At 39.5% G+C, this 23,140-nt stretch overlaps 2 protein-coding genes across 2 annotated transcripts; one reads left to right on the plus strand and one right to left on the minus strand.

The window, feature by feature from the left end:
• Positions 1-3,176: 3,176 nt before the first annotated feature.
• On the minus strand, positions 3,177-12,578 carry LOC103459494 (suppressor APC domain-containing protein 1). The gene is made up of 5 exons (XM_008401099.3): positions 8,242-12,578; positions 7,437-8,143; positions 4,411-4,578; positions 3,480-3,626; positions 3,177-3,389 (listed from the first exon to the last, which is right to left on the minus strand). The coding sequence occupies exons 2-5, from the start codon at positions 7,533-7,535 to the stop codon at positions 3,300-3,302; spliced, it is 504 nt and encodes a 167-aa protein (XP_008399321.1). The 5' UTR covers positions 7,536-8,143; positions 8,242-12,578; the 3' UTR covers positions 3,177-3,299.
• Positions 12,579-16,645: 4,067 nt separating this feature from the next.
• cdkn1d (cyclin-dependent kinase inhibitor 1D) lies at positions 16,646-22,531 on the plus strand. The gene is made up of 3 exons (XM_008401107.3): positions 16,646-17,115; positions 19,329-19,813; positions 19,910-22,531. The coding sequence occupies exons 2-3, from the start codon at positions 19,333-19,335 to the stop codon at positions 19,966-19,968; spliced, it is 540 nt and encodes a 179-aa protein (XP_008399329.2). The 5' UTR covers positions 16,646-17,115; positions 19,329-19,332; the 3' UTR covers positions 19,969-22,531.
• The last annotated feature ends 609 nt before the right edge of the window (positions 22,532-23,140 follow it).

The following is a 23,140-nucleotide window of genomic DNA, read 5'->3' on the forward strand; positions in this document are numbered from 1 at the left end:
AGATTTCCATAAACTAAAATACAGTTTAGGGAAAGAGATGTAAAAAAAAAAAAAAATGTTTTTTAGAAATGTTAAAAAAAGAAAAAAAGAGCCTTATCTGACAAAAAAAGAAAACAAATTCTAAAAGCTGAATACATTTATTCAGTAAAGAAAAAATAGTTTTTATTATCACTCAAGTTGTGCAACACGTCCATAGCATGACAGATCCTTCACCTTATTTTGTGCTGTGCATGAATTTAATAATATGGCATAAATAATAATGGCAAAAATACTTGGTGAGATTTCATGAGCAGCAGTGCTTGTGTTTTTTCTGCTTTTACAAATTAAATAAATGTATTCAAATTTAAATTTAGTTTTAGAAAAATCTTACGCGACTGCATTTTATATACACAACTGTCCACTGAACTTCTCTAAATTTCACCTTAATTTTTATCTCCCTTCACAGTTTCTCTATCAATTTCACGTGACTTTGACTTCGAAATATTAATATAATTTACAGTAAGTTGTTCAAATTGAAAGTTTTCTTTAGACTTAAATCCATCAGGGCCTAACTGTGCAATTATGTCCACATCACAACAGAAAAACATTCTCCTTAAGGAAGACATTTATATTTTGTGTAGGATGCAAAATAAACAAATAATAAACTAATGGCAATTGCAAAAGTTTGTTCAAATTAAGCCAAAACTGTTTTTGTAATATTAAAAAATATATTTCACACAAAAAGATGGTGCATTTAATCTCCTAAGCAAACTTTAAATGAATAAAGTAGCAATGACAATACTTTTTCTCTAAGCAATGCAAAATGTAACTGGAGAGTAAAAGACAAAAAAGAGTTAAAAGTTTAATACTGAATGATTTTTAATGGAATGTTAATTTGTATGCTTCTTGTTTAATAACAGTTAAATTTGATGGTGTCAAATTAAATCTTAAAATTTTGACCAGACATTAATTGAATTGTTAGAAGTGTTGTAGTTGAGAAACTTTACATCTTGCAGCAAGAGTTTAAGTTTGTATCCACCTACAGTTAGCTTAGCCACAGCACTAATGCTAAATCGACTGTCCAACAAGTTGAGCTTCTTAGCGGTGGTTGGCCAGGAAAAGGTTTCTGTATCACTTAGGTAGAACATATTTACTAATGTTTTATGCTTTAGTCATAAACCAAAAGATGCAAATGCATAAGTGAAATGATCATAATAATCAGTAAGAAGTGTGAACTGCTCTAGTACATTATTAAAGTTGGACGGGATTTACGTGTGCTTTTTATCTGGCAATAAATTACTTCTAGTCAGAAATAGTGAACAATAACTGCTAAAATACATCTCATAAAAACAATTATTTTCTTGATTTTGCTATTTTCTAACACCGTATTTATGATTCAGGATATTTAAATGGACCAAATGGATGCGACTCATCATCTTTGCTTGAATTAAATTTTTTTCTTTGTTTTTTTTGTTTTGTTCTGTTTTTTTTTTGTTGTTGTTTTGGCACTAAGAGCAAACCAACATTGTTTGAAATGATGGGACTGCATATAAATCCTTGTGGTGAAATCTTAATCCAACACTGGCAAAAAAAACAAAAAAACTATACCTGTTCAATTTCTCCACATTTTGTGAATTTAGTGTGTTAATATCAATATTATGTGATAGACCATCTCTATCTCTCACTCTCTCTTTCGGGTTGGTGTGGCCTTGAAAGGTGAACCTCTGAAGATTGACCTGCATTTAGCTCCATATTCTCCTTTCCGATTCTCACTGGTGCCAAACCCACCAATTTTTTTTTTTTGAAAGAGTAAACAAAACCTTTAATACAAGTAAAAGGGATTAGGAAAGACCAGCAGAGTGCAGCTCAGATGAACCGTGCTGCTATGGAACAGCGGCATTGACAGCCTCGAAGCGTGACGATCCGTCACCAAAGGTGTTTGGCAGCACTGTGTACAAATTAGACCCGATAATTAGCTGAGTGCTGGTAGCCCCAGGCTTGATGGTTCAGCGGCGCTCTGAAGACCGAAAGCGTGAAGCTATACTTAAAGGCAAGCCTCCGTCATAATGGATGTTTTTCTTTCTGGATGTGCAATAAGCTGATTGTAATCGGGTTCCTGCCCCGATTTCTTGCAGGAGGCACTTCTTTTACATTGCATAGTTTGAGCAGGAGTATTTGGTTTAGTTTTTGGATCGAGTTATGTCACAGAGTGTACAAAAAAAAAAAAGAAAAGATTAATCAAAGTGCTCTTCTCATGCTTGTACAGTCAGAGTACAGCAGCGGCGATCTGATCAACCTATCCAAACAGAGGAGGGACAGAGGGCCACCATAGGCCTTGATGTCAACAAACACTCAGGGAAGATGAGAATTTGATGGAAAAATGTCGATATGAAAAGCTAAAAATAAAACAGTCAGGTCTGTGCATGGAGGTACTGTCGAAATGGGCAAACACATGCCGACTCTGATCAGGTAGTAAAGGTAGTAAACAATACAACCTTCTTTTCCTGTGTGCACAAAGCTACAGTTGTGCTACGCACGACAGAAAATTCCTGCAAATGTTAAAGATGACTGCGTGCGATAAGGTTTTATCGGTTGCTGTTAGATCAGCGTGGGACCACCAGAGGAGGTTCCTGCGACGTGTCCGGACAGGGAGCCCTCATGTGGGCACGGAAACGGAAGAACCGGGACACAAAATGATGCAGGGTGCTCTCTACACCTCAGGTAAACAAAAGAAAAACAGTAGGCCTACACCAGTTTGGTGATACCGTGTACTAAAAATGACTGAGTATCATCTGCAAAGAAGGTAATTTTATTAACCACCCTCCCTTCAACCCGAAACTACATGAGTGGGGAGCAAGGTTGAAAAGAACTGAGATTATACTGAAGACATCACAGGAACACAGGATGGCTATGATGAGATCAATAAACACTATAAATAACAGAGCTAAGTGGGGAAAATACAGAAATAACTCAAAACACAAGATCCAAAATACAGAAGTCAGGAAAAGGTAAATCACAAAGGCAGCTAGATCATGAGAAACTGCTGTAAAAGCGGATTTCATACTGCAGGGTTTGGCTTTCATAAACTATGAGTGACTCACTGGTGAATTTTGCCAACAACATGTCAGACAAGTTGCTTGAAAACCTGTTGGTCAAGCTTATAATGTTGAAAAGAACACCAGCAAAAAAAGATTAGATAGAATTTATAGCAATTTATTCATTTAAATATACATTTATATATTTACAAATGACTAAGTGTTGCACACTGAGCCGCTCTGGGAGCCGACAGTGTGCGGATCATCACATTTGAATTCAGGCACTCAGCAAAAGTGCAGATCCTCCAGCTCGTCAAGGAGAGCCTCCTTTTCCAGCTGCAACACGGAGATCCGACGGTTCTTCTCGCTCACTTTCTACGAGAGAATTTATTTTTAACTTGGTGTGAGGGCATGGACAGAGGAATTGAGAGGAATAAGCTAAAACTTATTCAGCTTTATATTTACCTGAGTCAGTACCGTGTTTCGCCAGCGGAGGTCGCTGTCCGCCAGTGTATCACAGAGGCAAGGATTGCTGCTGACGTTGGGTTCACTCATTATAGAGCCGAGGGAGCCGTTAACTCGCTGGATGTGCGTGGGGAGGCAGGACCGGGCCTACAGAGAAACAAACACTTAACCACAATTAAAGAGGATAGACCTGATAATGTAAACGATGTAGTTATGAAATAATTAGTGAACGTTTTGGATGATATGGGTTCCTAAATGCAAACTTGCACAATTAAGTTTGTTTTGATGCAACATCATGGCTTCCAAACTTGATTTCTCTAATCTTGAAAAGCTGTCTAGCTAGCTAGCTAACTATTCATTTAGCTATCTGGCTAACTTGGATAGTTAGCTATCTGGCTAACTATCCAAGTTACACTTTCAACATGAGGTTTTTGTAGTAGTCCAGAAGCTTTTGGTGGATGTTTTTGCTGATTATGCAAAACATTTTATTTTATTAAGTTCTGTTATTTCTTAACAGATTTTAATTGGTTTACTTGTTTTTAAAGCATGCTATGTACATTTTTAAAAGGATTAAAAAGTTTGACCTGCTTGAGTCAAAGAAGCAGAATCTCAGAACACACAAATGTCTATAAGTTTCAGCCATAAACCTGTTGATCTTAAGTTAAGCCATAAGAGTTTAGAGATAGTCCCTCATCATTGTTTTATTAATTTTTTCAGTGCTAGTTCAGCTCAATAGTTGTCTCATCTGATCAAGACATTTGGGCTTGTTCATGTGGGCAGCTGGACAAGCCCGGTGAAAGTTGGTGATAGTTTTTGTTTTTCTAACAGACCTTCTTTCCAATGCTGTACATGAAACGAAAAATAAATGTCCAGTTCATTCTCAGGCCGACTCATCCACTGTTTGTCTTCTCAACGGCGCATGACGCTGTACCTCTGCTGCACGTTTGTGGTAAGCACCGGTGCTGTATCTGGTCTCGGTGCACCGCAGGGCCCTGTTCTCCTCGAGCCGCTGGAAGTACCACAGCCGACCCTTCTCCAGAACCTCCAGACCCGACCACAGGGCATCCTTCTCCTTTTCCAGGTCCTTCATCCGCTTAATCTGAGTAGAAAAATAAAAATAAAAATGTAGAAACTCTTCATTTGGGCAGCTATTTTACTGCAAATTACATGAATATTAATCAGAACCACTATTATTCTTACTTCCATTGGAGAGTTTGGTAGAAATAGATTAAAATATATATCACAAGAAAATAATGAAGTGATGTACAACACATTGAGGCCACTTTAATATTTAAAATGTAATTAAAACTATGATGAAACAGAAAAACTTCAGAAAATATGGACAATAGTAACAATGTAAGCACATCTGAAAATATTAATCGAGTCTCCCTAACTGTACAGAAGGCTAAACGAGGAACTGTGCAGAACAAACTGGACATGTGGGGATTTGTCACTCAGACAAATTCAGCCAAAATGGAAATACTGACTGATAGCAGGAAAAAAATAAATAAACATGACGAATCATCAGAATCAGGAACATATCAGTCGCCTCAAAGAAGGGCTGTAAATTTGTAGGCAAAAAAACAAGCAAACATAAAACTGTTTATTAAATTAGATTTTAGGAATATTAATATAATTGTTGACGCAAAGTCAAAATCCTCTTGTAATTTTGGCATGGTGAAAAGCCAAAACTTTCAACTTTTCCTTTCAGTCCAGAGTTTATAGGAGCAATAACATGTTACATTGTGGACTCGGATCTAAAGGAGCAAAATTACAGGCTCAGAATGTACCAGAAAAATAAGAATCAAAGATTTTACCATGATTATCACGTGTGAGGGACATCCCACAAGTGATAGATAATAAAGTTTTTACATATGTAGACAAACATCAATCACGCTCTGAACAACCATATGCAAAAAACCTTCATCATGACATCACATCGCGTTAAAATGTTTTATTTCATAGATTTGGCTCCAGGCGCACATGTTGATGTGTTTATGGACACACACATAAAAAAAAAGATCAATGGAGGTTTCAAGGACAGTTCGCTGTCGGCCACTGTGGTCCCATAATGACAGCAGTGTGTTTTTGCTCCAAACAATCGATACATAACTTTTTAGGTTTTGCCAATGTTCTGTCATTTTCCTAATGGATTAAATTTGTGTCCTAATCATGCTTCAGGGTCCAGCATTAGGTTAGAGGAGATAGTAATAAATGAAAACCCAATGGATTCATAGTTTATATGAGACTGAACGTCTTGGGAAACCCCTAAAATACAAATTGTTTTCTTCCAAAAAATACAACCAAAGTGATAAAAATGTCCAAGCCCTTTAAATCCTCGGGGCCCAGGGCCAATGCCGTTGCCATAACAGTTGCTAGAGTCCATCCCTGTCTGGACTGGGTCCAAAATCTTAGCGTTCGCCAGCTTTTCAAACCAGTTCCTAACAAGAAAAGCAAGTGTTACTAACCTAAAGTAACTGGGAGAGTTTTAGGGTGTTTTCTGTACTGCAACAAGTTCAACTTGAATCCTTCCAGAGAGGAGGACCCACATGCAGCAACAAGGACGTGGACGACTGAGCAGTAAAGCTAGTGTGAAGCTAACGCTAGCACCTAGTCGCTAACTTGACATCAAATTTCTAGGTGTTGTTACTCTCATTTAAAAGTCTCTCCTAGAGGCTAGCCAAAACTAGTGTTAGTTGAAAGCTAAAAAGATTAGCATGCTACTATCAAGTGTAAATGCAGCGTTACAGAGAAGCTAGCTGAACATGAGAAGTTCTTATTTATTACATATAGGTAATAAATAAGATTCATGAGAGTTCATTAAGTGTATAATGTCAATGACAAGCTTCAAAAATGGCAACAGGCTTATTTTCTTTGATGGTATAGAGGACTTTCTAATTTTAGCAAAGGTAATATGAAGCTAACTATCACACAAAGCTAACCAGCTTGAGCAGTCAAAACGATTCCTTTCTAGCCAACTCTTCCATATCTACGTTTAGCTTATTTGTATGTTTTAAGTACATAGATTTGAAAACACTGAAGACACCAATCAGAAGAGAAATATAGAGGAACGATTTGAAGAAGTTTCCAGAAGATTTTGAAGCAGACAACACTACTGGACTTTGAAAAAAAATAAATCTGACACATTCTTTCTCTCATTATTGTGACATTTAGCAAATAAAAACTATTTTAGTAATTCTAGCTAATCTAAAACAAGAGCAATTTGACTTCAGCTAGCCAGAAGAAAATGCTTACTTTTCTTTTTATGCTGTGTCAATGACAAGAAACTTCTGGTTTCAGCTGTATCTATTTCATGTGTTGTTGAATCTCTTTGAATCAGGGCATGGGGTGCTGCTTTTTGAAATCCTAGCCTACTTCATGTCGTCAGACAGGTGCTATTCAAGTGATTTCTTGATTCTATAGTTCAAGCAATGATCCGACCTGGGTGTGGCTAGTAAAGCTGATCCAAAACAATGTGACTAATTACAATTAATTCATAATTTAGCAGTAAAATGATTTTAATTTGACAACTTTGCATCATATAAAAACTGCATTTAGCATTTTCTAAGATTATATTTGTCTGATATTACAACTTGCTCTTTACAGATTTCCTTAACAGGAGTGAAACTTTTCCAAAATACTATAAATAGCTAAAAAAAAAAATGCATTCACAGAAGTTATGGATCCATAATCTGCACCCTATATGAGTTTAAAGGCGAACTAACACCTTGTAGTCACTCTTGAAGCGTACGTGAGAGGCGCTTCTACAGAAAGACATATACTTAGATAATATGTGCTAAATTTTAAGCTTTGAGGAAAGGTCGAGAAAATGTACCGCAGCCAAATACATCAACCCTGTGACACTTTTATGGACTCCGGAGGAAGTAAATTGTGATCTAGTTATCATGTCTGACCATAAAACACACACGGAGACAACATACACAAACACGAACTCACCCATAGGTAGAAGCGAAGGGCCTCCTGGCTGTGAAGGCTGGTCCTCAGTGGGATGATGACAACGGCGTAGGAGCCAGAGGCGGAGAGACGGCAGGCCATGGAGAGGAGGTCACGAACTGAGGGCTACCCCATACGGCTGCCTGCACTGTTGACAACAAACCACTGAGCTACACTGGTTTGCTTCAGAGAAAGAGTGAGTGTGTGTTTGTTTGAGAGACACACACACAGAGAGAAAGAGAGAGAGAGAGAGAGAGAGAGAGAAAGAGAGAGAGAGAGGGGAAAGAAGCAGAACGACTGACAGGCACCATGGTGCCCCGAGGGTGAGGTAAATTCCTCATGTCACTGCTATGACTGGCACATCAACAGGGTGGAGAGCGCCCGAGCGAATGCAACAGAAAACACAACAGTATAAAAAAATATAAAAATGAGAGCAGGAAACGTGAAAGGTGGCAGATTTTTAAGGGTGTGGACTGGTGTGTTTTGGAGCTCAGTGTCACTCCTGGATTTAAATCAAAACTCCACTGAGGCTGGAAAACGACTCTGCGTCTCTTGTATCCGTCTTCTTCTGTTTAAGGACTGGCAGACGTTTCCAAGTATCGCGTCAAGCATTCCCGCGTCGGTGCCGCAGAATGAAAACAGCAGATGTAACTGGTTTCTTATTTTAATGCGCCTTCTGTCCCGACATGCTTCCAGGAATGCGACACAACCTGAGGAGAAAAAGGGTACAGAATAAAAAAATGTAGATACTGTATATGCTTCTATCGTTCTGGTTCTGAGTACAGAAAGTACATTAGATTTGGCTCACCTGCAATAACATCTGAGGATGAAACAACAGCAACAAAAAAACTGTTTTTTATTGGTGTCTGAAGTGAGATTTGACCAACAGTTTCCTAAACTCTTCATAGTCCATTAAGTCCATACTGTCCCGATAGCATGACACGGTTCCTGCAGATTTGTCCACTTCTCAAAGATGCTCTGTTGGAGTGAGATCTAGTGACTGTAGGGTTTGGACTACGGTGAACTCATTGCCATGTTCAAGCAAAATTAGCAATTTAAGGTAAGGAGCAACTAAAATATTTTATTTAATAATCTATTCGCATTAGTATGTAATCGCGGAATAACTTCAAAATAAGATCTGAAGAGTGTCAGTTCGTCGTGCTGTCTTGTGACGGACTGCCGACCTGTCCCTGTGTTCCCTGCTTCTCACCCATTGACCCCTGGAGAAAAGCACCAGCGCCCCCTGCTGGATGTGGATGTCAAGCTCAGTAGATGTTGATCGTTCTGCCTCTACAGCTGTACATCTGAAAATAGTTAAATGTTCCCTTGAAGCTTCATTATCTTCCAAATAAGCTGTGCATTCACCATTAAGTACGTTTAATCATACAGAGGTTGCGGTTGAGCCAGTTTCTATTGACAGTAAAAACAAGTTATCACATCTCTCTTTTTGCAGGGCGTTCCACTATTACACCCAATTTATTGGACATAAATTTTAATCGTCTCTAAAATTTTATATGCCATTTTGGGTCCGTTGAAGCTGCAGCGCTGGTCGTCAACCAGCAGGGGGAGCAGTGAGTCTGCTTGTTGGAGGCAGCAAACTTCACAGCGGCTGTTTTCTAACGGGATGTAAAGGCAATGACTTCTGTGAAACACCAGGTGGCGCAACACAGTGACAACACGGTTGGGGTTTGGCAGTTTTAAAAACGGGTGTGGATGTAAATCAAAACAATTTTTCAAATAAATATTTCAACTTCACATTCAGAGGCTAATCATTTAAACTTATTGAAATCACCTTCACTGTTTGTTACATTACAGGTACCATTTTCTTTCCTTTATTTTATGGGGGCGGGGAGGAGGGGAACAGCAAATAGTAACATTTTATTCTACAAAAAAATAATAAATAATAAAAATCTTTATGACTTTTGTAGAACTTCTTACCAGCTCAAATAGACTGAATCGCATCTACTCTTTTTTGCAAAACAGCTCAAGCACAGATTTTAAATCAAATTTACATCTAAACTTTGACTAGGCCATTCTAAGTTGTGAATGGGCTTTAATCTAAACCATTGCATTGGTTATAATGACCTTGCCTATTAAGGGTCTTTTTCTTCATCGGGATGGTGGGATGTTCAATTAGAAATGACACAGTTAAAGATATTTAAAAAAAATGCTAATTGCTACTTATAAAGTACTTTAAAGTACATTTAGTTTTCAAATTCTTTTAGGCTTGGTTTAACAAATTTACTCTGTTTTAAAAACAGGATTTGGGTTATCTTCTTCCAAGATGCCTCCTATATTTAGCAGAGTTTAATAAATTGAATAAAAGCTGATTTGGCTGCAACGACCTCAGTTTCTCAGTAAAAGTCTCTGGGTAGACATGGCTCCGCTGATAAAAGTTTGATTCTAAAACGACAAACACTTTTAAGTTCAAGTTTATCTGCATAAGCACATTTCAGCGACAAGGCAGTTCAAAGTTCTGTACGTCGTAAAAACATTGTTCAGTCACCGGTTGTGAAATAAGCGACACATTTTGACAAATGCCATCTTCAAAACCATCAAAGCACATCAAAGATCTTTAGCTTTGATTTAAAGGAAATCAGTGGTTCGGCTGCTTTGCAGTTTTCTGGAGGTTTGTTCCAGATTTGTGGCGCACTTTAACATTTTCGACTGCAAGAACATTAATCATTTTATTTTCAGTAAAAATAGAAAAAAAAGTTTCATAAATTTGGATCATTCTTGAACGACAGTTGGGCACCACATGAAAAAGTCAGTTCATGTGCCACAGATGGCCCCCAGGCCGCACTTTGGACACTCCTGCTATAGACTGCAGTTGGATTTTATTTTTTATTGGTCTATCAGAATAAAAGCGGCTAGATACAAAGATTTTGCAGAGGTTTTGGTTATAAGGAGACAGAATTTACTCCCTGCAGAGACGAGCGGCGCTCTGTGTCAGCATCCAGGGGATAGAGCCTGCAGGGGGAGACCCATGACTCTGTTACATCACGAGACGTGTGATCCCCCCTAAATCACGGCCTAAAGCTCCACGCGCTCATTGTTTCATCCACAACAGATTGTTGTGTCCCCATTTGGAAGCCCATTGCAGCTACTCCGAGTGGATTTTTCTGGACGGGTCAAATGATAAAACGAGTCTTTATGTAAATATCCCGTCTCGTTCTGGCCGTTTCTGCTGCTGCTGCAGACGTGCAGCATGCAGATTTGGAGTAATTTTCCATTCTTGGGCCCATGCATAAAGAGGAAGTTACCTAAATATCACATTAAAGTGCGCGACTATATTTACAGCTTAGTAGTAGTAGTAGTAATCTGAACACACATCAGCAGAAGGGGGAAGGTTGTGATACAGGCGCTACAGTGAGACGCTTCCACTTCTACAACTTTGTGGCTAAAACTGGGGGGCCCCTTCGCTTCCTGCGTTACTCTTTCGTGCTTTATCACACACCTAATGCTTTTGCTTTCTCACCGCCACTACTCACACATACTTTTAATAACGGCTGCGAAAACACGTGGACGCGGATTTTGCAGCTCGGGCCACTCTAGAGAATCTCAGATCAACATTTAACACGTTGCGGCACAAACTGATGGGAAAACAACATTCTTCATGTTGTCTTTCATTGCAAAGTCAAACCAACCAAAGATAAATATCTGGTTATGAAATATCCACAAAATATGCAAAGGAAAATGCAAAATCTTTAATTCTACCAGCATAAAGTGGATGTTCTTTGATGAATGTTGCAGAGCATAAAAATAATTGATACTTTTGTAACTCAAAGTGTCAGTATCCCTCAGGCTAAACTATATAAATCCATCCCCAGGTATGTCTGACATACATGTCCATCAATACATTGCAAAGAAACAACATAGAGAACCAAACATGGAGAGGCAGCATTCAGTTTTTACACACGGCAAATCTAGAACAAACTCCCAGAAAACTGCAAAACAGCTGAAACGCTGTTCTTTTAAATCAAGACTAAATGTAGAGTTGCCTTTGATTAACAGAGAATGGAACTCTGATCAATATATTTGATGTGAACTGATGATTTGACAAAATTTCATGATTACAAGCTTGTTTCTCAACTGGTGACTGTATGATGTGAAGCACTTTGAGATTGTTGCTGAAATGTGCTATACAAATAATCTTGAACTGAAAACGTTTTAAAGCCATCAACAAGTCCTATCACAATTCGGCCTTATTTATCACAGTTTTAGTTTTCATGTTGGCTCACAAAACGTGAAAACCTTCACAGTTTTCATCTTCCATGTGGTTTGTGTGAAGATCTTTCGCCTCCATATGTGACCTGATCCACTGCTGCAAACTTTAAATAAAAAAACAAACAAAAAAAACACCATCAGCGACAAGAAGGATCCAAACACTGATCTAAAAAGTTCTCCTCCTGTGGTTTCGACTTATGGATCTGGACGCAACTCCGACAAATCCTCAATCTTGATCAGGACATTGGTGCAAAAAGAGATAAAAAGGTGTCAAGGAAAATGCATGGAGAATATCTGATTCGGCTCTAACTGAGCAGACAACCTTCACAAAAACAACACCATGGAGACTGCTGGGTCGCCGTGCAGGTAACATGATCACACACAAGAGAAGCCAGTCAGGCCACAAATGGAGTCCACTCCCCCCCCCATGCATGCCCTTCACCTTCCTTTTGCCTCTCTGTTGCACTGTCACGCACCGCTCAATAGGTCTTGGACAGATGCAAACCAGATGTTGCCCAGATGTAGATAAAGGGGAAAAAAACCCAACAACAGATCAGCTGGAGCAGGCCACTTCTTCTCCTCAGCTGTGCAGAGAAGAAACAACCCAGAAGGAGCTGCTTGTGTTGACACACATGCATCTGTTTTGATGGAACTCCACACACACACACACACACACACACACGCACACGCACAAAAAAAACCTAGCGAACATCAGAAAGTGGAGGATTGTTTTCTGTTTTCCGTTCTCATTTTGGACTGCAGATAACAAGACAAATGCTTCTCAGGAGAAAAAACAAAGGATTGATTTACCCCTCCCACCTCCTCCTCCTTTTTCTCCCCACGCCCACAATCCAACTCTGCAAAAACAGTATTTCAGATAGCGATCGCCAACAGGAGAGGCTTCACGCGCAATGTGAGCGGCTCCGAAATCAGCACCTCAAACCGCTCGTGTGTGTGTGTGTGGCAAGAGAAACTGGAGCGTGTCTAACGTTTGATTCCAGCTATGATTTTCTGTTCCGCAACGGAAGGAAGAATCTGACCTGAAATTTAGCTTTTTGTCTTATTTCAATGGAAATGAGACAAAAAAAAGTTTATGAGACAAGTCAAGCTAACAGCTTTTGCTACTGCAGTTTTTTGAGCGCAGCCAGGTGGAAGTGTTGCTCCTTGTAGGTTTCCCATCATTTTTTTGTTTCAAAATTTCAGATTTTACCAGAGTAAAATTCCTAGACGTCTCAATCCATGTTTCATGTTCCACGTTCGACATGCTGAAGTCAAAACGACGCTGCTTTTGAAGTCGATCGAAAACCAAAAGACGGCGGCAGCTGAAGAGTTAAAACCTGCTTAGATTGTATTTTGGCATCCGTCCACCTTTTAATATTCCACTCCCTTGCTATGTTTTTCTTTTTTTTTTTCAAAAGATTTCTATCGTTTAGATCCCAGAGCTAAATAGTGACGTAGTTTGAAAAAAGAAAAACAGTTTGCTCTCTCGCTCCTCCTGATCAAACTTTAATGTTTCAGATCCTTAAGCCAATTTTGAACTGTTGCTACTACATGAGCAAACACTCTTCTTTGGTTTGATTTCACTACATCCAGGCAGGACCAAGGAAACGGTCAAGTAGGATCTGTGTGAAGATCTAAAGAGATTCAGAAAAGCATACTGGAAGATCAACATGTTGGTGGTAGTGTGATGATCTGGGGTTGCTTTGCTGCTTCAGGACCTGGACAACCTGCTGTAATTGGTGGAACCACAAATTCTGGAAGGAAGGAAGGAAATACCATCGGCCATCTTGAGCTGAAATGCACTTAGGTTATGCAGCAGAAAGTCCGTCGTCTCCAAGTTTCTCATAAATGAAAGATAAAGATTTTGGTGTGCCAACTCAAAAGGTTTGGTTAAATGTGACCAAAATGCCGTGGTGCGATCTTAAAGGACACACACACACACACACACACACACACACACACACACACACAGCTTCAGTGAGGTTGAAGTAAAGCAAATGGAGGTGGTCCAAAGTTCATTTGCTTGGGTAGATCTTTATCTGCAGGACGACTGATTTCATGGAGGCGAGGCGTCATTTTATATCCTTGCAGACATTTAATAACAATTACAAACTGCATCTTTCACATCAAATGTCAGAAAGCGTCTGAAATTGCTTATTTTCCACATTTCGCGTCGCATTTCTGCGTCTTTGCATTGTTTGCGTTTTGTCGTGGCGCGTTAGGAAACAAGGAGCTGACGTAAACAAGCTCTGGTCTTGCGGCGAGACTCTCTGCAGCGCTTCGCTTCCGCAGCTGAAGGGCAAGAGGAACGTGGAAACCCCCACGCCGCACCTGTGAACCAAAAACCTGCTCTCTGCTGTGATCCTTTTTGGTTTTTTTCTTCTTCTTCTTCTTCTTCTCCTTCCACTTCCTGCCGAGAGGAAACTGACTCACAGTACGTGTCAAGCGTCTTCCTGAGGTGAATTCAGCTCCAGATATCTTGCGGTGGCGGTTGAGGACTTTTGAGTCGCGCTTTTTCTCAAAACGGCTTTTTGGCAAAATTATGTCGATGATGCAGAAACGTGGAAAGGAACTAGGAAATTTAGCTCGATTAGATGTCAAATTTGGCCATTTATTCTCAGCAGGTCTTTGACTGGGCCATTCTAACTCTTTTATCCTTTGACTAGAAGAAGTAATGTGGGAAAACACAAGACCCACCATGACAGTTCCTACTGTTCGGAGCCGAGTCACATTGCGCTTGTGTGACTGTCGTTTTTTACGAGCATGCTAATGTATTCAGAAGTGGCAAAACAATGGACTTGATGACTGCGTAGCCACATGTAACACACAGCTCAGGATTAGGGATGAAAAGAGGGGTGGGGTGGGGGGAAGCCCACCAGAAACCTACGTAGCACAGTGGAGAACAAGAGGATTAGGCATTTAATATGCAACAACAAGCTGACTGTAAATACAGGTCAAAACAGCCTCATTAGGCTGCTCCACACACAGATTTGTGGAGCATTAGGAAGCAGGGGACACACACTATTTATTTTCATGAGAGAGGCTGAAAAACCCTGAATAATAAATCGTCTTCTCATGAGGGATTATGGCCCAAAAAACAAAACATGCATTGTTTCTTCTTGCTATACGTGCATAAAGTTTCTTTGGAACAACACAGAGCTCGCTGGATCTCCAGACGCTGAATAGAGTTGTCAGTATTTCTGGGTAAAAGTGAGGACTAGAGCTGCAGAGTGAGGGACGTTGTCTGGTTAGCGGGTCGCTCAGATGACTCAGATGATGGCTTCATAACGAGCATATAGTGTGCCAGGAAAAAATAAAAAAACAAGAAAAATCTAATGTGCTCCTGTTTTTTTTTTTTTTTTAAACCAAGTTATTCGTCTGGCATCATGAAAAAAAAAAAAAAACGATGTCTGTGGAAGTATTTCCCTTCTCTTTCTCCGATACTAAAATCTAGTGAAGCATGTTTAGTTTATTTTTAAAGACGTAGACGTTCCAGTGCTTTGCAGAAGTGTTTTTCTTTTGTTTCGCTACAACCTCAAATTTCAGCTAATGTAAGTTTGCGCGATTGATCGGCTTGAAATATATAGCAACCCTTTTATCACAGGTCTCGATGCAGGTTGTTTACTGCATGTCTTCGCTTAAACAATAGAAATATGATCCGTTTCAGTTCCCGCTCATGCTACGGGTGAGGTGATTTTATCAGATTGTGGTTTTGTTTACATTCATGCTGGTATCTGTGCAACTTTAATGACATTTTTTATAGTCACTGGAGTTTAAATATATATGTATATTATGTTTGTGTGATGTTGTACACAAATGTCCCCATTGTGTGACGGTAAAGGATATTTTTGCACTATCTAGGATTTACATGCGTGATTCTTTAAAAGCGTATTCATGCTGAACATTTTTATGACTATTATTTAAAACCAGATTGAAAATAAACTGGTAACGAAGCCATGAAGCCATGAAGTTAACTACATTTGGTCTGTTGAAACGGCAAAAATACATTTTGCAATGCAGCCAGTGCAACAGTATTCATCACTTTTAATTTATGTTTTGTCATAACCACAAACCTCAATGTATTATATTTGGTTTTTATGTTAGACATAAAGTACTGCATGATTAGGAAGTACAATGAAATGGATTCGTGTATATATATATATATATATATATATATATATATATTTTTTTTTTTTTAATCCAAAAAGTATGCCTTGCATTTTAAAATGCATTGAAGTACTGCACATATATAACTTTCCGATGACTGCAAAGCAACAGAGAACTTGTTAAAGACACAACTGACATAAGTTGTATATTTTTTTTTTGTGTTGTGCATCTGTTTCAGTTCTCATCCTATTTGTGTGGTGCTTTATGCCGCCCTGGGTGACTGCCCATCAGGCCCATATCACAAACCACAACTTGCTGGGTCAAAATGCAGACCTAAAAACAACCAAGGATCAGTTTCTAGATAAGAAAACTGCCCTCTGTCTAGTCTAAGACTTATCTGTTTGGCAAAGAGGAATGGTCAAAGGTTTCATTCTGTGAATGTGTAAAGCCGGGAAACTAAGGTGGAAGGTGACGAGGTATGAACTCCTAAATCTGAACTACACTGGTTTTATTCAGACTTATTGAGGTCAGGTCAGTAGGTCAGTTGAAAAAAAAAAAAAAAAAGTTTTCAGTAGCTGTGCAGCTTGTTCCACTGCCCCATTTTCTTTTCGCGGGAAAACTAAAATAATTTCCCCTCTCTGGGACGTGAAGGAGAGGAGAAAGTGTTCCTGCTCACGTTGCAGCTCAACGTGACTTGAGGTACGGGCGAGGAGCCAAAATCTAACGTGAATCCAGGGCTACACGAGAATGTGTGTCACATTTGAGGAAGGAGGGAAATGGCGGGCCATGCCAAAATATTTGACCTACTTTCGGCCGCTCAGAGAGAGAGAGAGAGAGAGAGAGAGAGAGAGAGAGAGAGAGAGAGAGAGAGAGGAGGGGAGAAAGCAGTGAGAGCTGCAGCTAAAAGCACAAGCAGACTAAAACTGGAGAGCATTTTCGCTTCACGGACTCTTGAAGTAAATGCACGAGCAGCACTGCACGCACTAACTGCGTCTTCTCGCAGCTCAGTTGGCAAGCACTTTGCGCTGCGTTTACTGACGCTGAGAATCTAGAGTTGCGCTTCACCTCGATCGGGTCTCTGCACTGAGAAAGACTGTTTTGACGGAAACCACGTGACCGTCTCCTTCTCGTAGGACGTCCCCTCCTGTCTCCCGAGTCCACAACAAACAAGTCACACAGATAAGTAGGCTAAAAGTACCCTTTCGTGGGCATTGACTCCTGGAACTTGACAACGTGACAGTGTTTATATCCACGAGGTGCTGTCACACAGCTCACTCCCCGGGAGTCGGTGGTTATCTTTTCGTCATTCGTCTTGAGAAAACTTCATATTAAGATACTCACGCTGATGGTAAGAGGAAGTCTTTATTTTTCTTGTCCGCATGTGCATGTACAAGTTCATTGCGCATAAACGGGTAAACGAGTGAATTTCGATAGTCGCACGTTTCGTTTTTCCTAATCATTTTTCGATGAAAAATGTGTTGACACGCGCATTTTTTTTTTTTCTTCTTCATTTTGTTTTCTTTTTATGTACAAGATGAATTTGCGTGTGTTGTTCAGCAAAGTGGGATGTTGACACGATGCGGAGCGTTTCTGTGTCGCATCTCATTAACCCACATCCTCTGTGAATCTAACTGCGTCACTCAGCACAGCCCCGAGATTTGACCTCCCGTTATTGCAATACTTTCACCGCCACTTTTCAGTTTCTTCAGCTTGGGCAAAAAAATAAAAAATAAATAAATAAATAAAAGGTGGATATTGGAATATATTTGCTCGTTATGTTTACTTATGCCGGTTTTCCTGAGGTTCGAGAATTTTCTCACCGTTATTCTGTGGAAGCGGGGACACCGACCGCAGTGGAAACCTGAGCCGCACGCACACCGCGCCCACTCCACTCTCCGCAAACAACTTTCACTGCTTCACTATTAAGCCTCCAACGAGGAAAAACAACTTAGAAAAAAAGCGGCTTTACTTCAACTAAAAGACTTCAAACTGTCCTATATAGGCTCTTTAGGGGGTGCGGTGTTAACTTTGAGGTGTGGGTTTCCGACTGCTGTTTTTTTTCAAATTCTGTACATTTTGTTCTGGATGTGTCAAACCACTGAAGCATCGCTTAATTCTCCTCCCATGGACCCCTCGGGGGCCCCAAATTTCTGCCTTCACACTAATGTGGTCCCTGTTTGGCATTTCTTCAGCTCTCCAGTTCAGGTTAAGCTTGACAACTAAACAAGAGCAGCTTGTGCGAAGTTGGGAGTTTGCAAGGTTTACAAAAACAACTGCTCATCCAAGATGGCATAATTTATTAACTAGGGTGAAAAAAAACGTTTGGCTCACCAGAGAAGATTCAGTTTTAACTTGTAGAATTTACATAAATTCTCAATAAAGAGAAAATCCAGATTTTTTCAAAATTATTTTTGTCAGAGAAAAAGTTTCACAAATCAAAAACTTTTCAAGAGCCTGCATAAACCAATCCAGTTCTAGTTTGATTGCTTTTTATGCTTTCATCCATTTTAGCCATCTTAAAAAACAATCTAATTGTGTGTCATTTTCTAAAAGACTTCATTCTCTTATGAAATGATAATGAACCTCCTGCCAGTGGATATTATGTATTGGAGTTCAATAATTATACTTACCTAACTGGAAATTATTGGAGAGACAGAGGCTGCGTTTTCATTGACCGTATAATTGCCGAAATTGGAATTACAGAAACATATTTGCGTAATGGAAACACTAAATTTGAAAAAAAAAAAAAAAACGTCTTTTGATAAGTTTTTGGGCTAGCATGAGGTGGTTCTTCAGATGCACCGAAATTAGTTATTTCGCAAAACTACGATGGAAACACTTTATTCGCAACACACGAGTCACGTGATCAACAACCAGACATTACTATTGGAGGAAAAGACAAAATACGACAGGAAGTGGTAGGAGGATGATGACGTAGCATATTTTTAATAAATTATTGTGTGAACAACCATGATTTTACTTTCTTATTTAATAGAAACACCAACATCCAATTGTGAAATTGTGTTTTTTTTGACAGCATATCGACAAAGTTTTGCACACACTAGAAGTGGAAACACAGAGTGACTCAACCTGGTTGATGGTTCACCTTTCTGTCTGACTCTTATGAAGTAATTTAATAGGCTGCAGATATAAGTGAGCTTTGCTAACAGAGCTGAAAACGCAGAGTTGGAGCTTCATCTAGGAATTCAGCTGCATTGCTCTAATTAACTGTGGCAGAGGAGGGAATTCAGGAAACATTCCTCATCAAAAGCCTTCACGGACCTCTCCTACGTGACCTTTGACTAGCAGGCTCCAGAGCAGGTGGAGACTCGGGCCATTTCTGACACAGCTGGGCAGGCGCTGAACATTGTTGGAGATTTATTTGGTGTTAGTCCAGGAACCTGCTGGTGCAGTAATTGCTCAGCAGGTTCGACCGCATGCGTTTCTGATCCATAAATGGGGCACATAATGCTCGCTTGTGGGGGGAAAATTAAGTTTACCCTTTCTTCGAGACGCAACTGAATGCATGCAGCGCTTATATTCGGCTTGTTCTCCCAACAGGGATATGATGATGGCTTCTATATCAGCATCGTCCGGAGGAACCATGACGTCTGAGTCAGAGATCTCGACTCTCCAAGGCATCGACGCCTTGAAGCTGACAGTAGGGCCGGTGCGGAGAAACCTCTTCGGCCCAGTTGACCACCAGCAGCTCCAGCGGGACTTCCAGCAGCTGCTCCGCATGAGTGTGGAGGTCGCCAACAAGCGCTGGAACTTTGACTTTCAGAGAGACGTGCCAGGAGAAGGCACCGACGTGGAGTGGGTGGAGCTCGGGTGCCAGAACGTGCCAGCATTTTACAGGAGCTGCTTGTTGAGGCCCAGGTTGTTGGCCAGAAAAATCACGAGGAGCACCTCAACGTCGTCGATGGAGGAGGAAGACGGCTCTCCCGTCTCTGGAAGCTCGTCTGGGGAAGAGTACCTGGAAGTGACCACTAGAGGGAGCTACCCACTCAAGCGGCTAGGAAAACGCAGACAATCTGCAATCACAGGTCAGCCTGCTGCATATGTACATTATATGCATTTTTACTTTTGTAAAATTCTCTTGACTTTTAGAAAGTATTGAAATATATATATTTTCCTTTCAGATTTCTTTAAGGTGAAAAAGAGGAAACTCCTGCCCAGCAAAGCTTCCTCTCGGCAGTAGAAAAGTCCAACAATCTCCACAGAAACGTCACTAAGTGGTCTCCAGCCCTCTACACTCAACATGATAGAGATCATATGTACATATGTAGCAATTTATAACAGACTGTTTATAAGCTTATCCAATGTTGGACCTTAAAACTTCAGACTCCAACACGCATTTAACTTTCAGCACAAGGAAGCTACCTTTCTTTTTATTCAGTCAAGCTCAAGACTCTAGTTTTCAGTGGATAAATATATGATATATATATATATATATGTATACATACACTGTATATTTTATATACCGTTTTATTCAGCTTCTTTTAATACTGTGAAATAATCTTAAATGCACTCATTCAGGATACTAAAACAGCAAAAAGGAGGTTGACCTCAACCCATTTTTTTTTCCTTTTCTTTTTTTGCTCCAAGTCATTCCAGGTTTCTGATCCGAGCGGTTACTGCCTCAGCACACTTGGCCTTTTGGCTTCACCCCGAGCCTCTTAAAGCTGGAGTCGGAGCAGGGGTCAAAACCTCAGCCAGGGTTCAACACGTGGCAGCACGACTGTCATTAGCTCCAGGTCAGAGGTTGGCGGGTGCAGGCGGAGCATTTTAAATGCTGTACGACAGACTTCCATTTTGAGGATTAAGTATTTTCTATTTTTAAGATCGTTGCCAAGATAAAAAAAAAAGAGTAATAGACAATTACCCATTGTGCAAAACGAGGTAAAAATAAAGTCCCATAACTCCCTGAACTGTAGTGCCTTGCAAAAGAATTTAAGATATTTCACTTACAACCAAGAACGTAAATGTATGCGACTGGGATCAGACAGTGGAAAAATTATGCCTTCAGAAAGTACTTAAAATAGTTAAAAACTGTCTAATGATCCAAGTAAAACTCCAAATTCAAAATCTATGAATCCTTTGCAAGGTATTGCGTACTTTCCTCAAGAAGTCATTTAAATGTCAGTTTAACACGGCAGAGTAATCTACAAAAGGCAAACGTCTAGTTTTGCTTAGTAATATTTGCACCATAGAGGCTTTTTGGCAAAATGAGAAATCCTGTTTGCTGTGATTCATTCAGCTTTTTGCTTGTAATATGTAGCATTTTCCACTTATTTTTTTAATCATTAAGGGAACGCAGCATTTTCCGTTTTCAGAAGTCAAACATTTTACTTCTGCTTTTTTCTCGTTTTTTTTCTTCCTTCGAAAGAGTTTTTATATGAAGAGTCCAGCTCGCCTGCTCTGTTGCAATCCAGTTCCTCGATTCTACATGTGAGGGTTTGTGAGACAAGTTGTAAAAAGATCGACCAAAGCAATCGATGCGTTGGCAACTAAGTGCAACAGATCCCAAACTAGTTCACTTTACATTTCTTAAGGGGCTTTAAAATACCAAATTACATCTGCTTCAGTTTTTCTAGAGCCTAGACTTAAAACTACCGGCTGCAAAGTCAAATCAAATGAATTTGCAATAATTTGTTAACATTTTTTTGGCCATTTTGTTGTAAAATATCTTTAAAATCAAGATACTTCTGTATTTTATGATACTTTTTCCATCTATTCCAGGTCTTGTGCCTCTTGTGATGTCATTCAAACAAAGCAGGATTAGCAGTTCTAGTGAACATTAGTGAAAAAAAAACAAAAAAAAACTTCACACCACTGGATTGTTTCTTCAACAGGATATTGCAGCAGTAATTAAAAAGTAAATAGCCATATGCTGGATTTATCCTGCATTACTACCTCAATAAGGTTATCAAACGATACAGAGACAAAGTAAAAAGCTGAGTTTGTTTGTTTGGCGGCCATGAAAGCAAAGACTAAAGAACGAGTCGTGTTCTGTTGTGGTGAAGAAGCGCCAGGTAAAAGAGTCTGTGTCAGAACGCGGGGTGGGCGGGTGGTGGGCGGGTTTGACCGCTTTTGTTTTGCCTCACTTTTCGTGTGACGGCTTTCCCAGAATAGATCGCTCAAGTGGAGCAGCATTGAGAGGGGGAGGGGGTAAAAAAAAAAAACTCCTGAGAAAATGTCACACCCAGACCCCTCAATCTCCATTAAAGGATTTTTCCATCCTTTTTGTCTAGTAGCTCTTGTGTGCCAAGAGTTTTCAAACAGCAGGAACATAATATGTTTCTCATCTATTTTTTCTCCCAACTACCCAGTCAGATTATTTTAAAAAAATGTATATCTTTGCACTATTTACCTAAGAACTACTTTTATTGTGATCGCGGAATCTGCGGAAAACGGACACAGGGCAGCAGACTCTGCTTCAGACTGAGACTTTCAGCTTGTTGTAGCCACGTTACTCCTTGTTAAAGTCTATTAGAAAAAAATAAATAAAGCAATGAATCCGTTTCCACAGGTTGCAAACTATTATTTTGCAGCTTTAGCAAAAGTGTTTATTTTATTTTGTACATGCATGAATGTAAGATATTTGTACACCATTTTGTAATAATTCTACTGTAATTTAATGCTGGTTTATGCATCTTTGTATCACCATCTTTTTGGATGATATTTGTATTGTTGCTCTCCCGCTTTTCATAACACATTTCATTTGGTTTGTTTCATCAATAAATAAATATAAAGAGAAATCACACTGCTGTAGATCTCACATGACTGGCTACGAGAGAATCCAAAGTGAAAAGGTGGAATTTGAAGTTTTACTTGCGCCCCCTAGTGGATCTGACGCAAAACTGCTTGTAGCTTGAAGGCGACTTTGCATTTATTTCAAACAGAAGTAGAAGTTACAGTTAAAAGATGCACATAAAAGAAACCATTAAAAACACAAGAGAAATTTCACACCTAATCATTTTACAATCTATTACATGTGTTTGGCTCCTTCCATGAACAGAGTTATGGTTGAATATATAATGTCCTGATATTAAATGGTATTAAAATTAATGCAACTAAAAAAAATAAATAAATCATTTTAACAAAAGATATCTACTTCTAGTCATGAAAAGAAGTTGGTAAACTGGCAAAGCTGAATATTTTGGTTGCAGTGGCTGTAAAGGTTCGATTTTACAGTTAGCCTAAAATAAATGTAAAGTCTATGGCACAGCCTGGAAAAGATGCAGCTCTCTTCACATTTATTTACATCCCTGATCAAATGATACAGAAAATGTTACAGCTAATTTTCTCTGCAGTAACACTGGATAATTACTTACTGATTAATTACTTTCGAAGTAATTAATTTTAAATAA

The sequence above is a fragment of the Poecilia reticulata genome, chromosome 23 (genome assembly GCF_904066995.2).
Source record: "Poecilia reticulata chromosome 23, P_reticulata-male-v2, whole genome shotgun sequence".
In the NCBI taxonomy this organism is placed as follows: domain Eukaryota; kingdom Metazoa; phylum Chordata; class Actinopteri; order Cyprinodontiformes; family Poeciliidae; genus Poecilia; species Poecilia reticulata.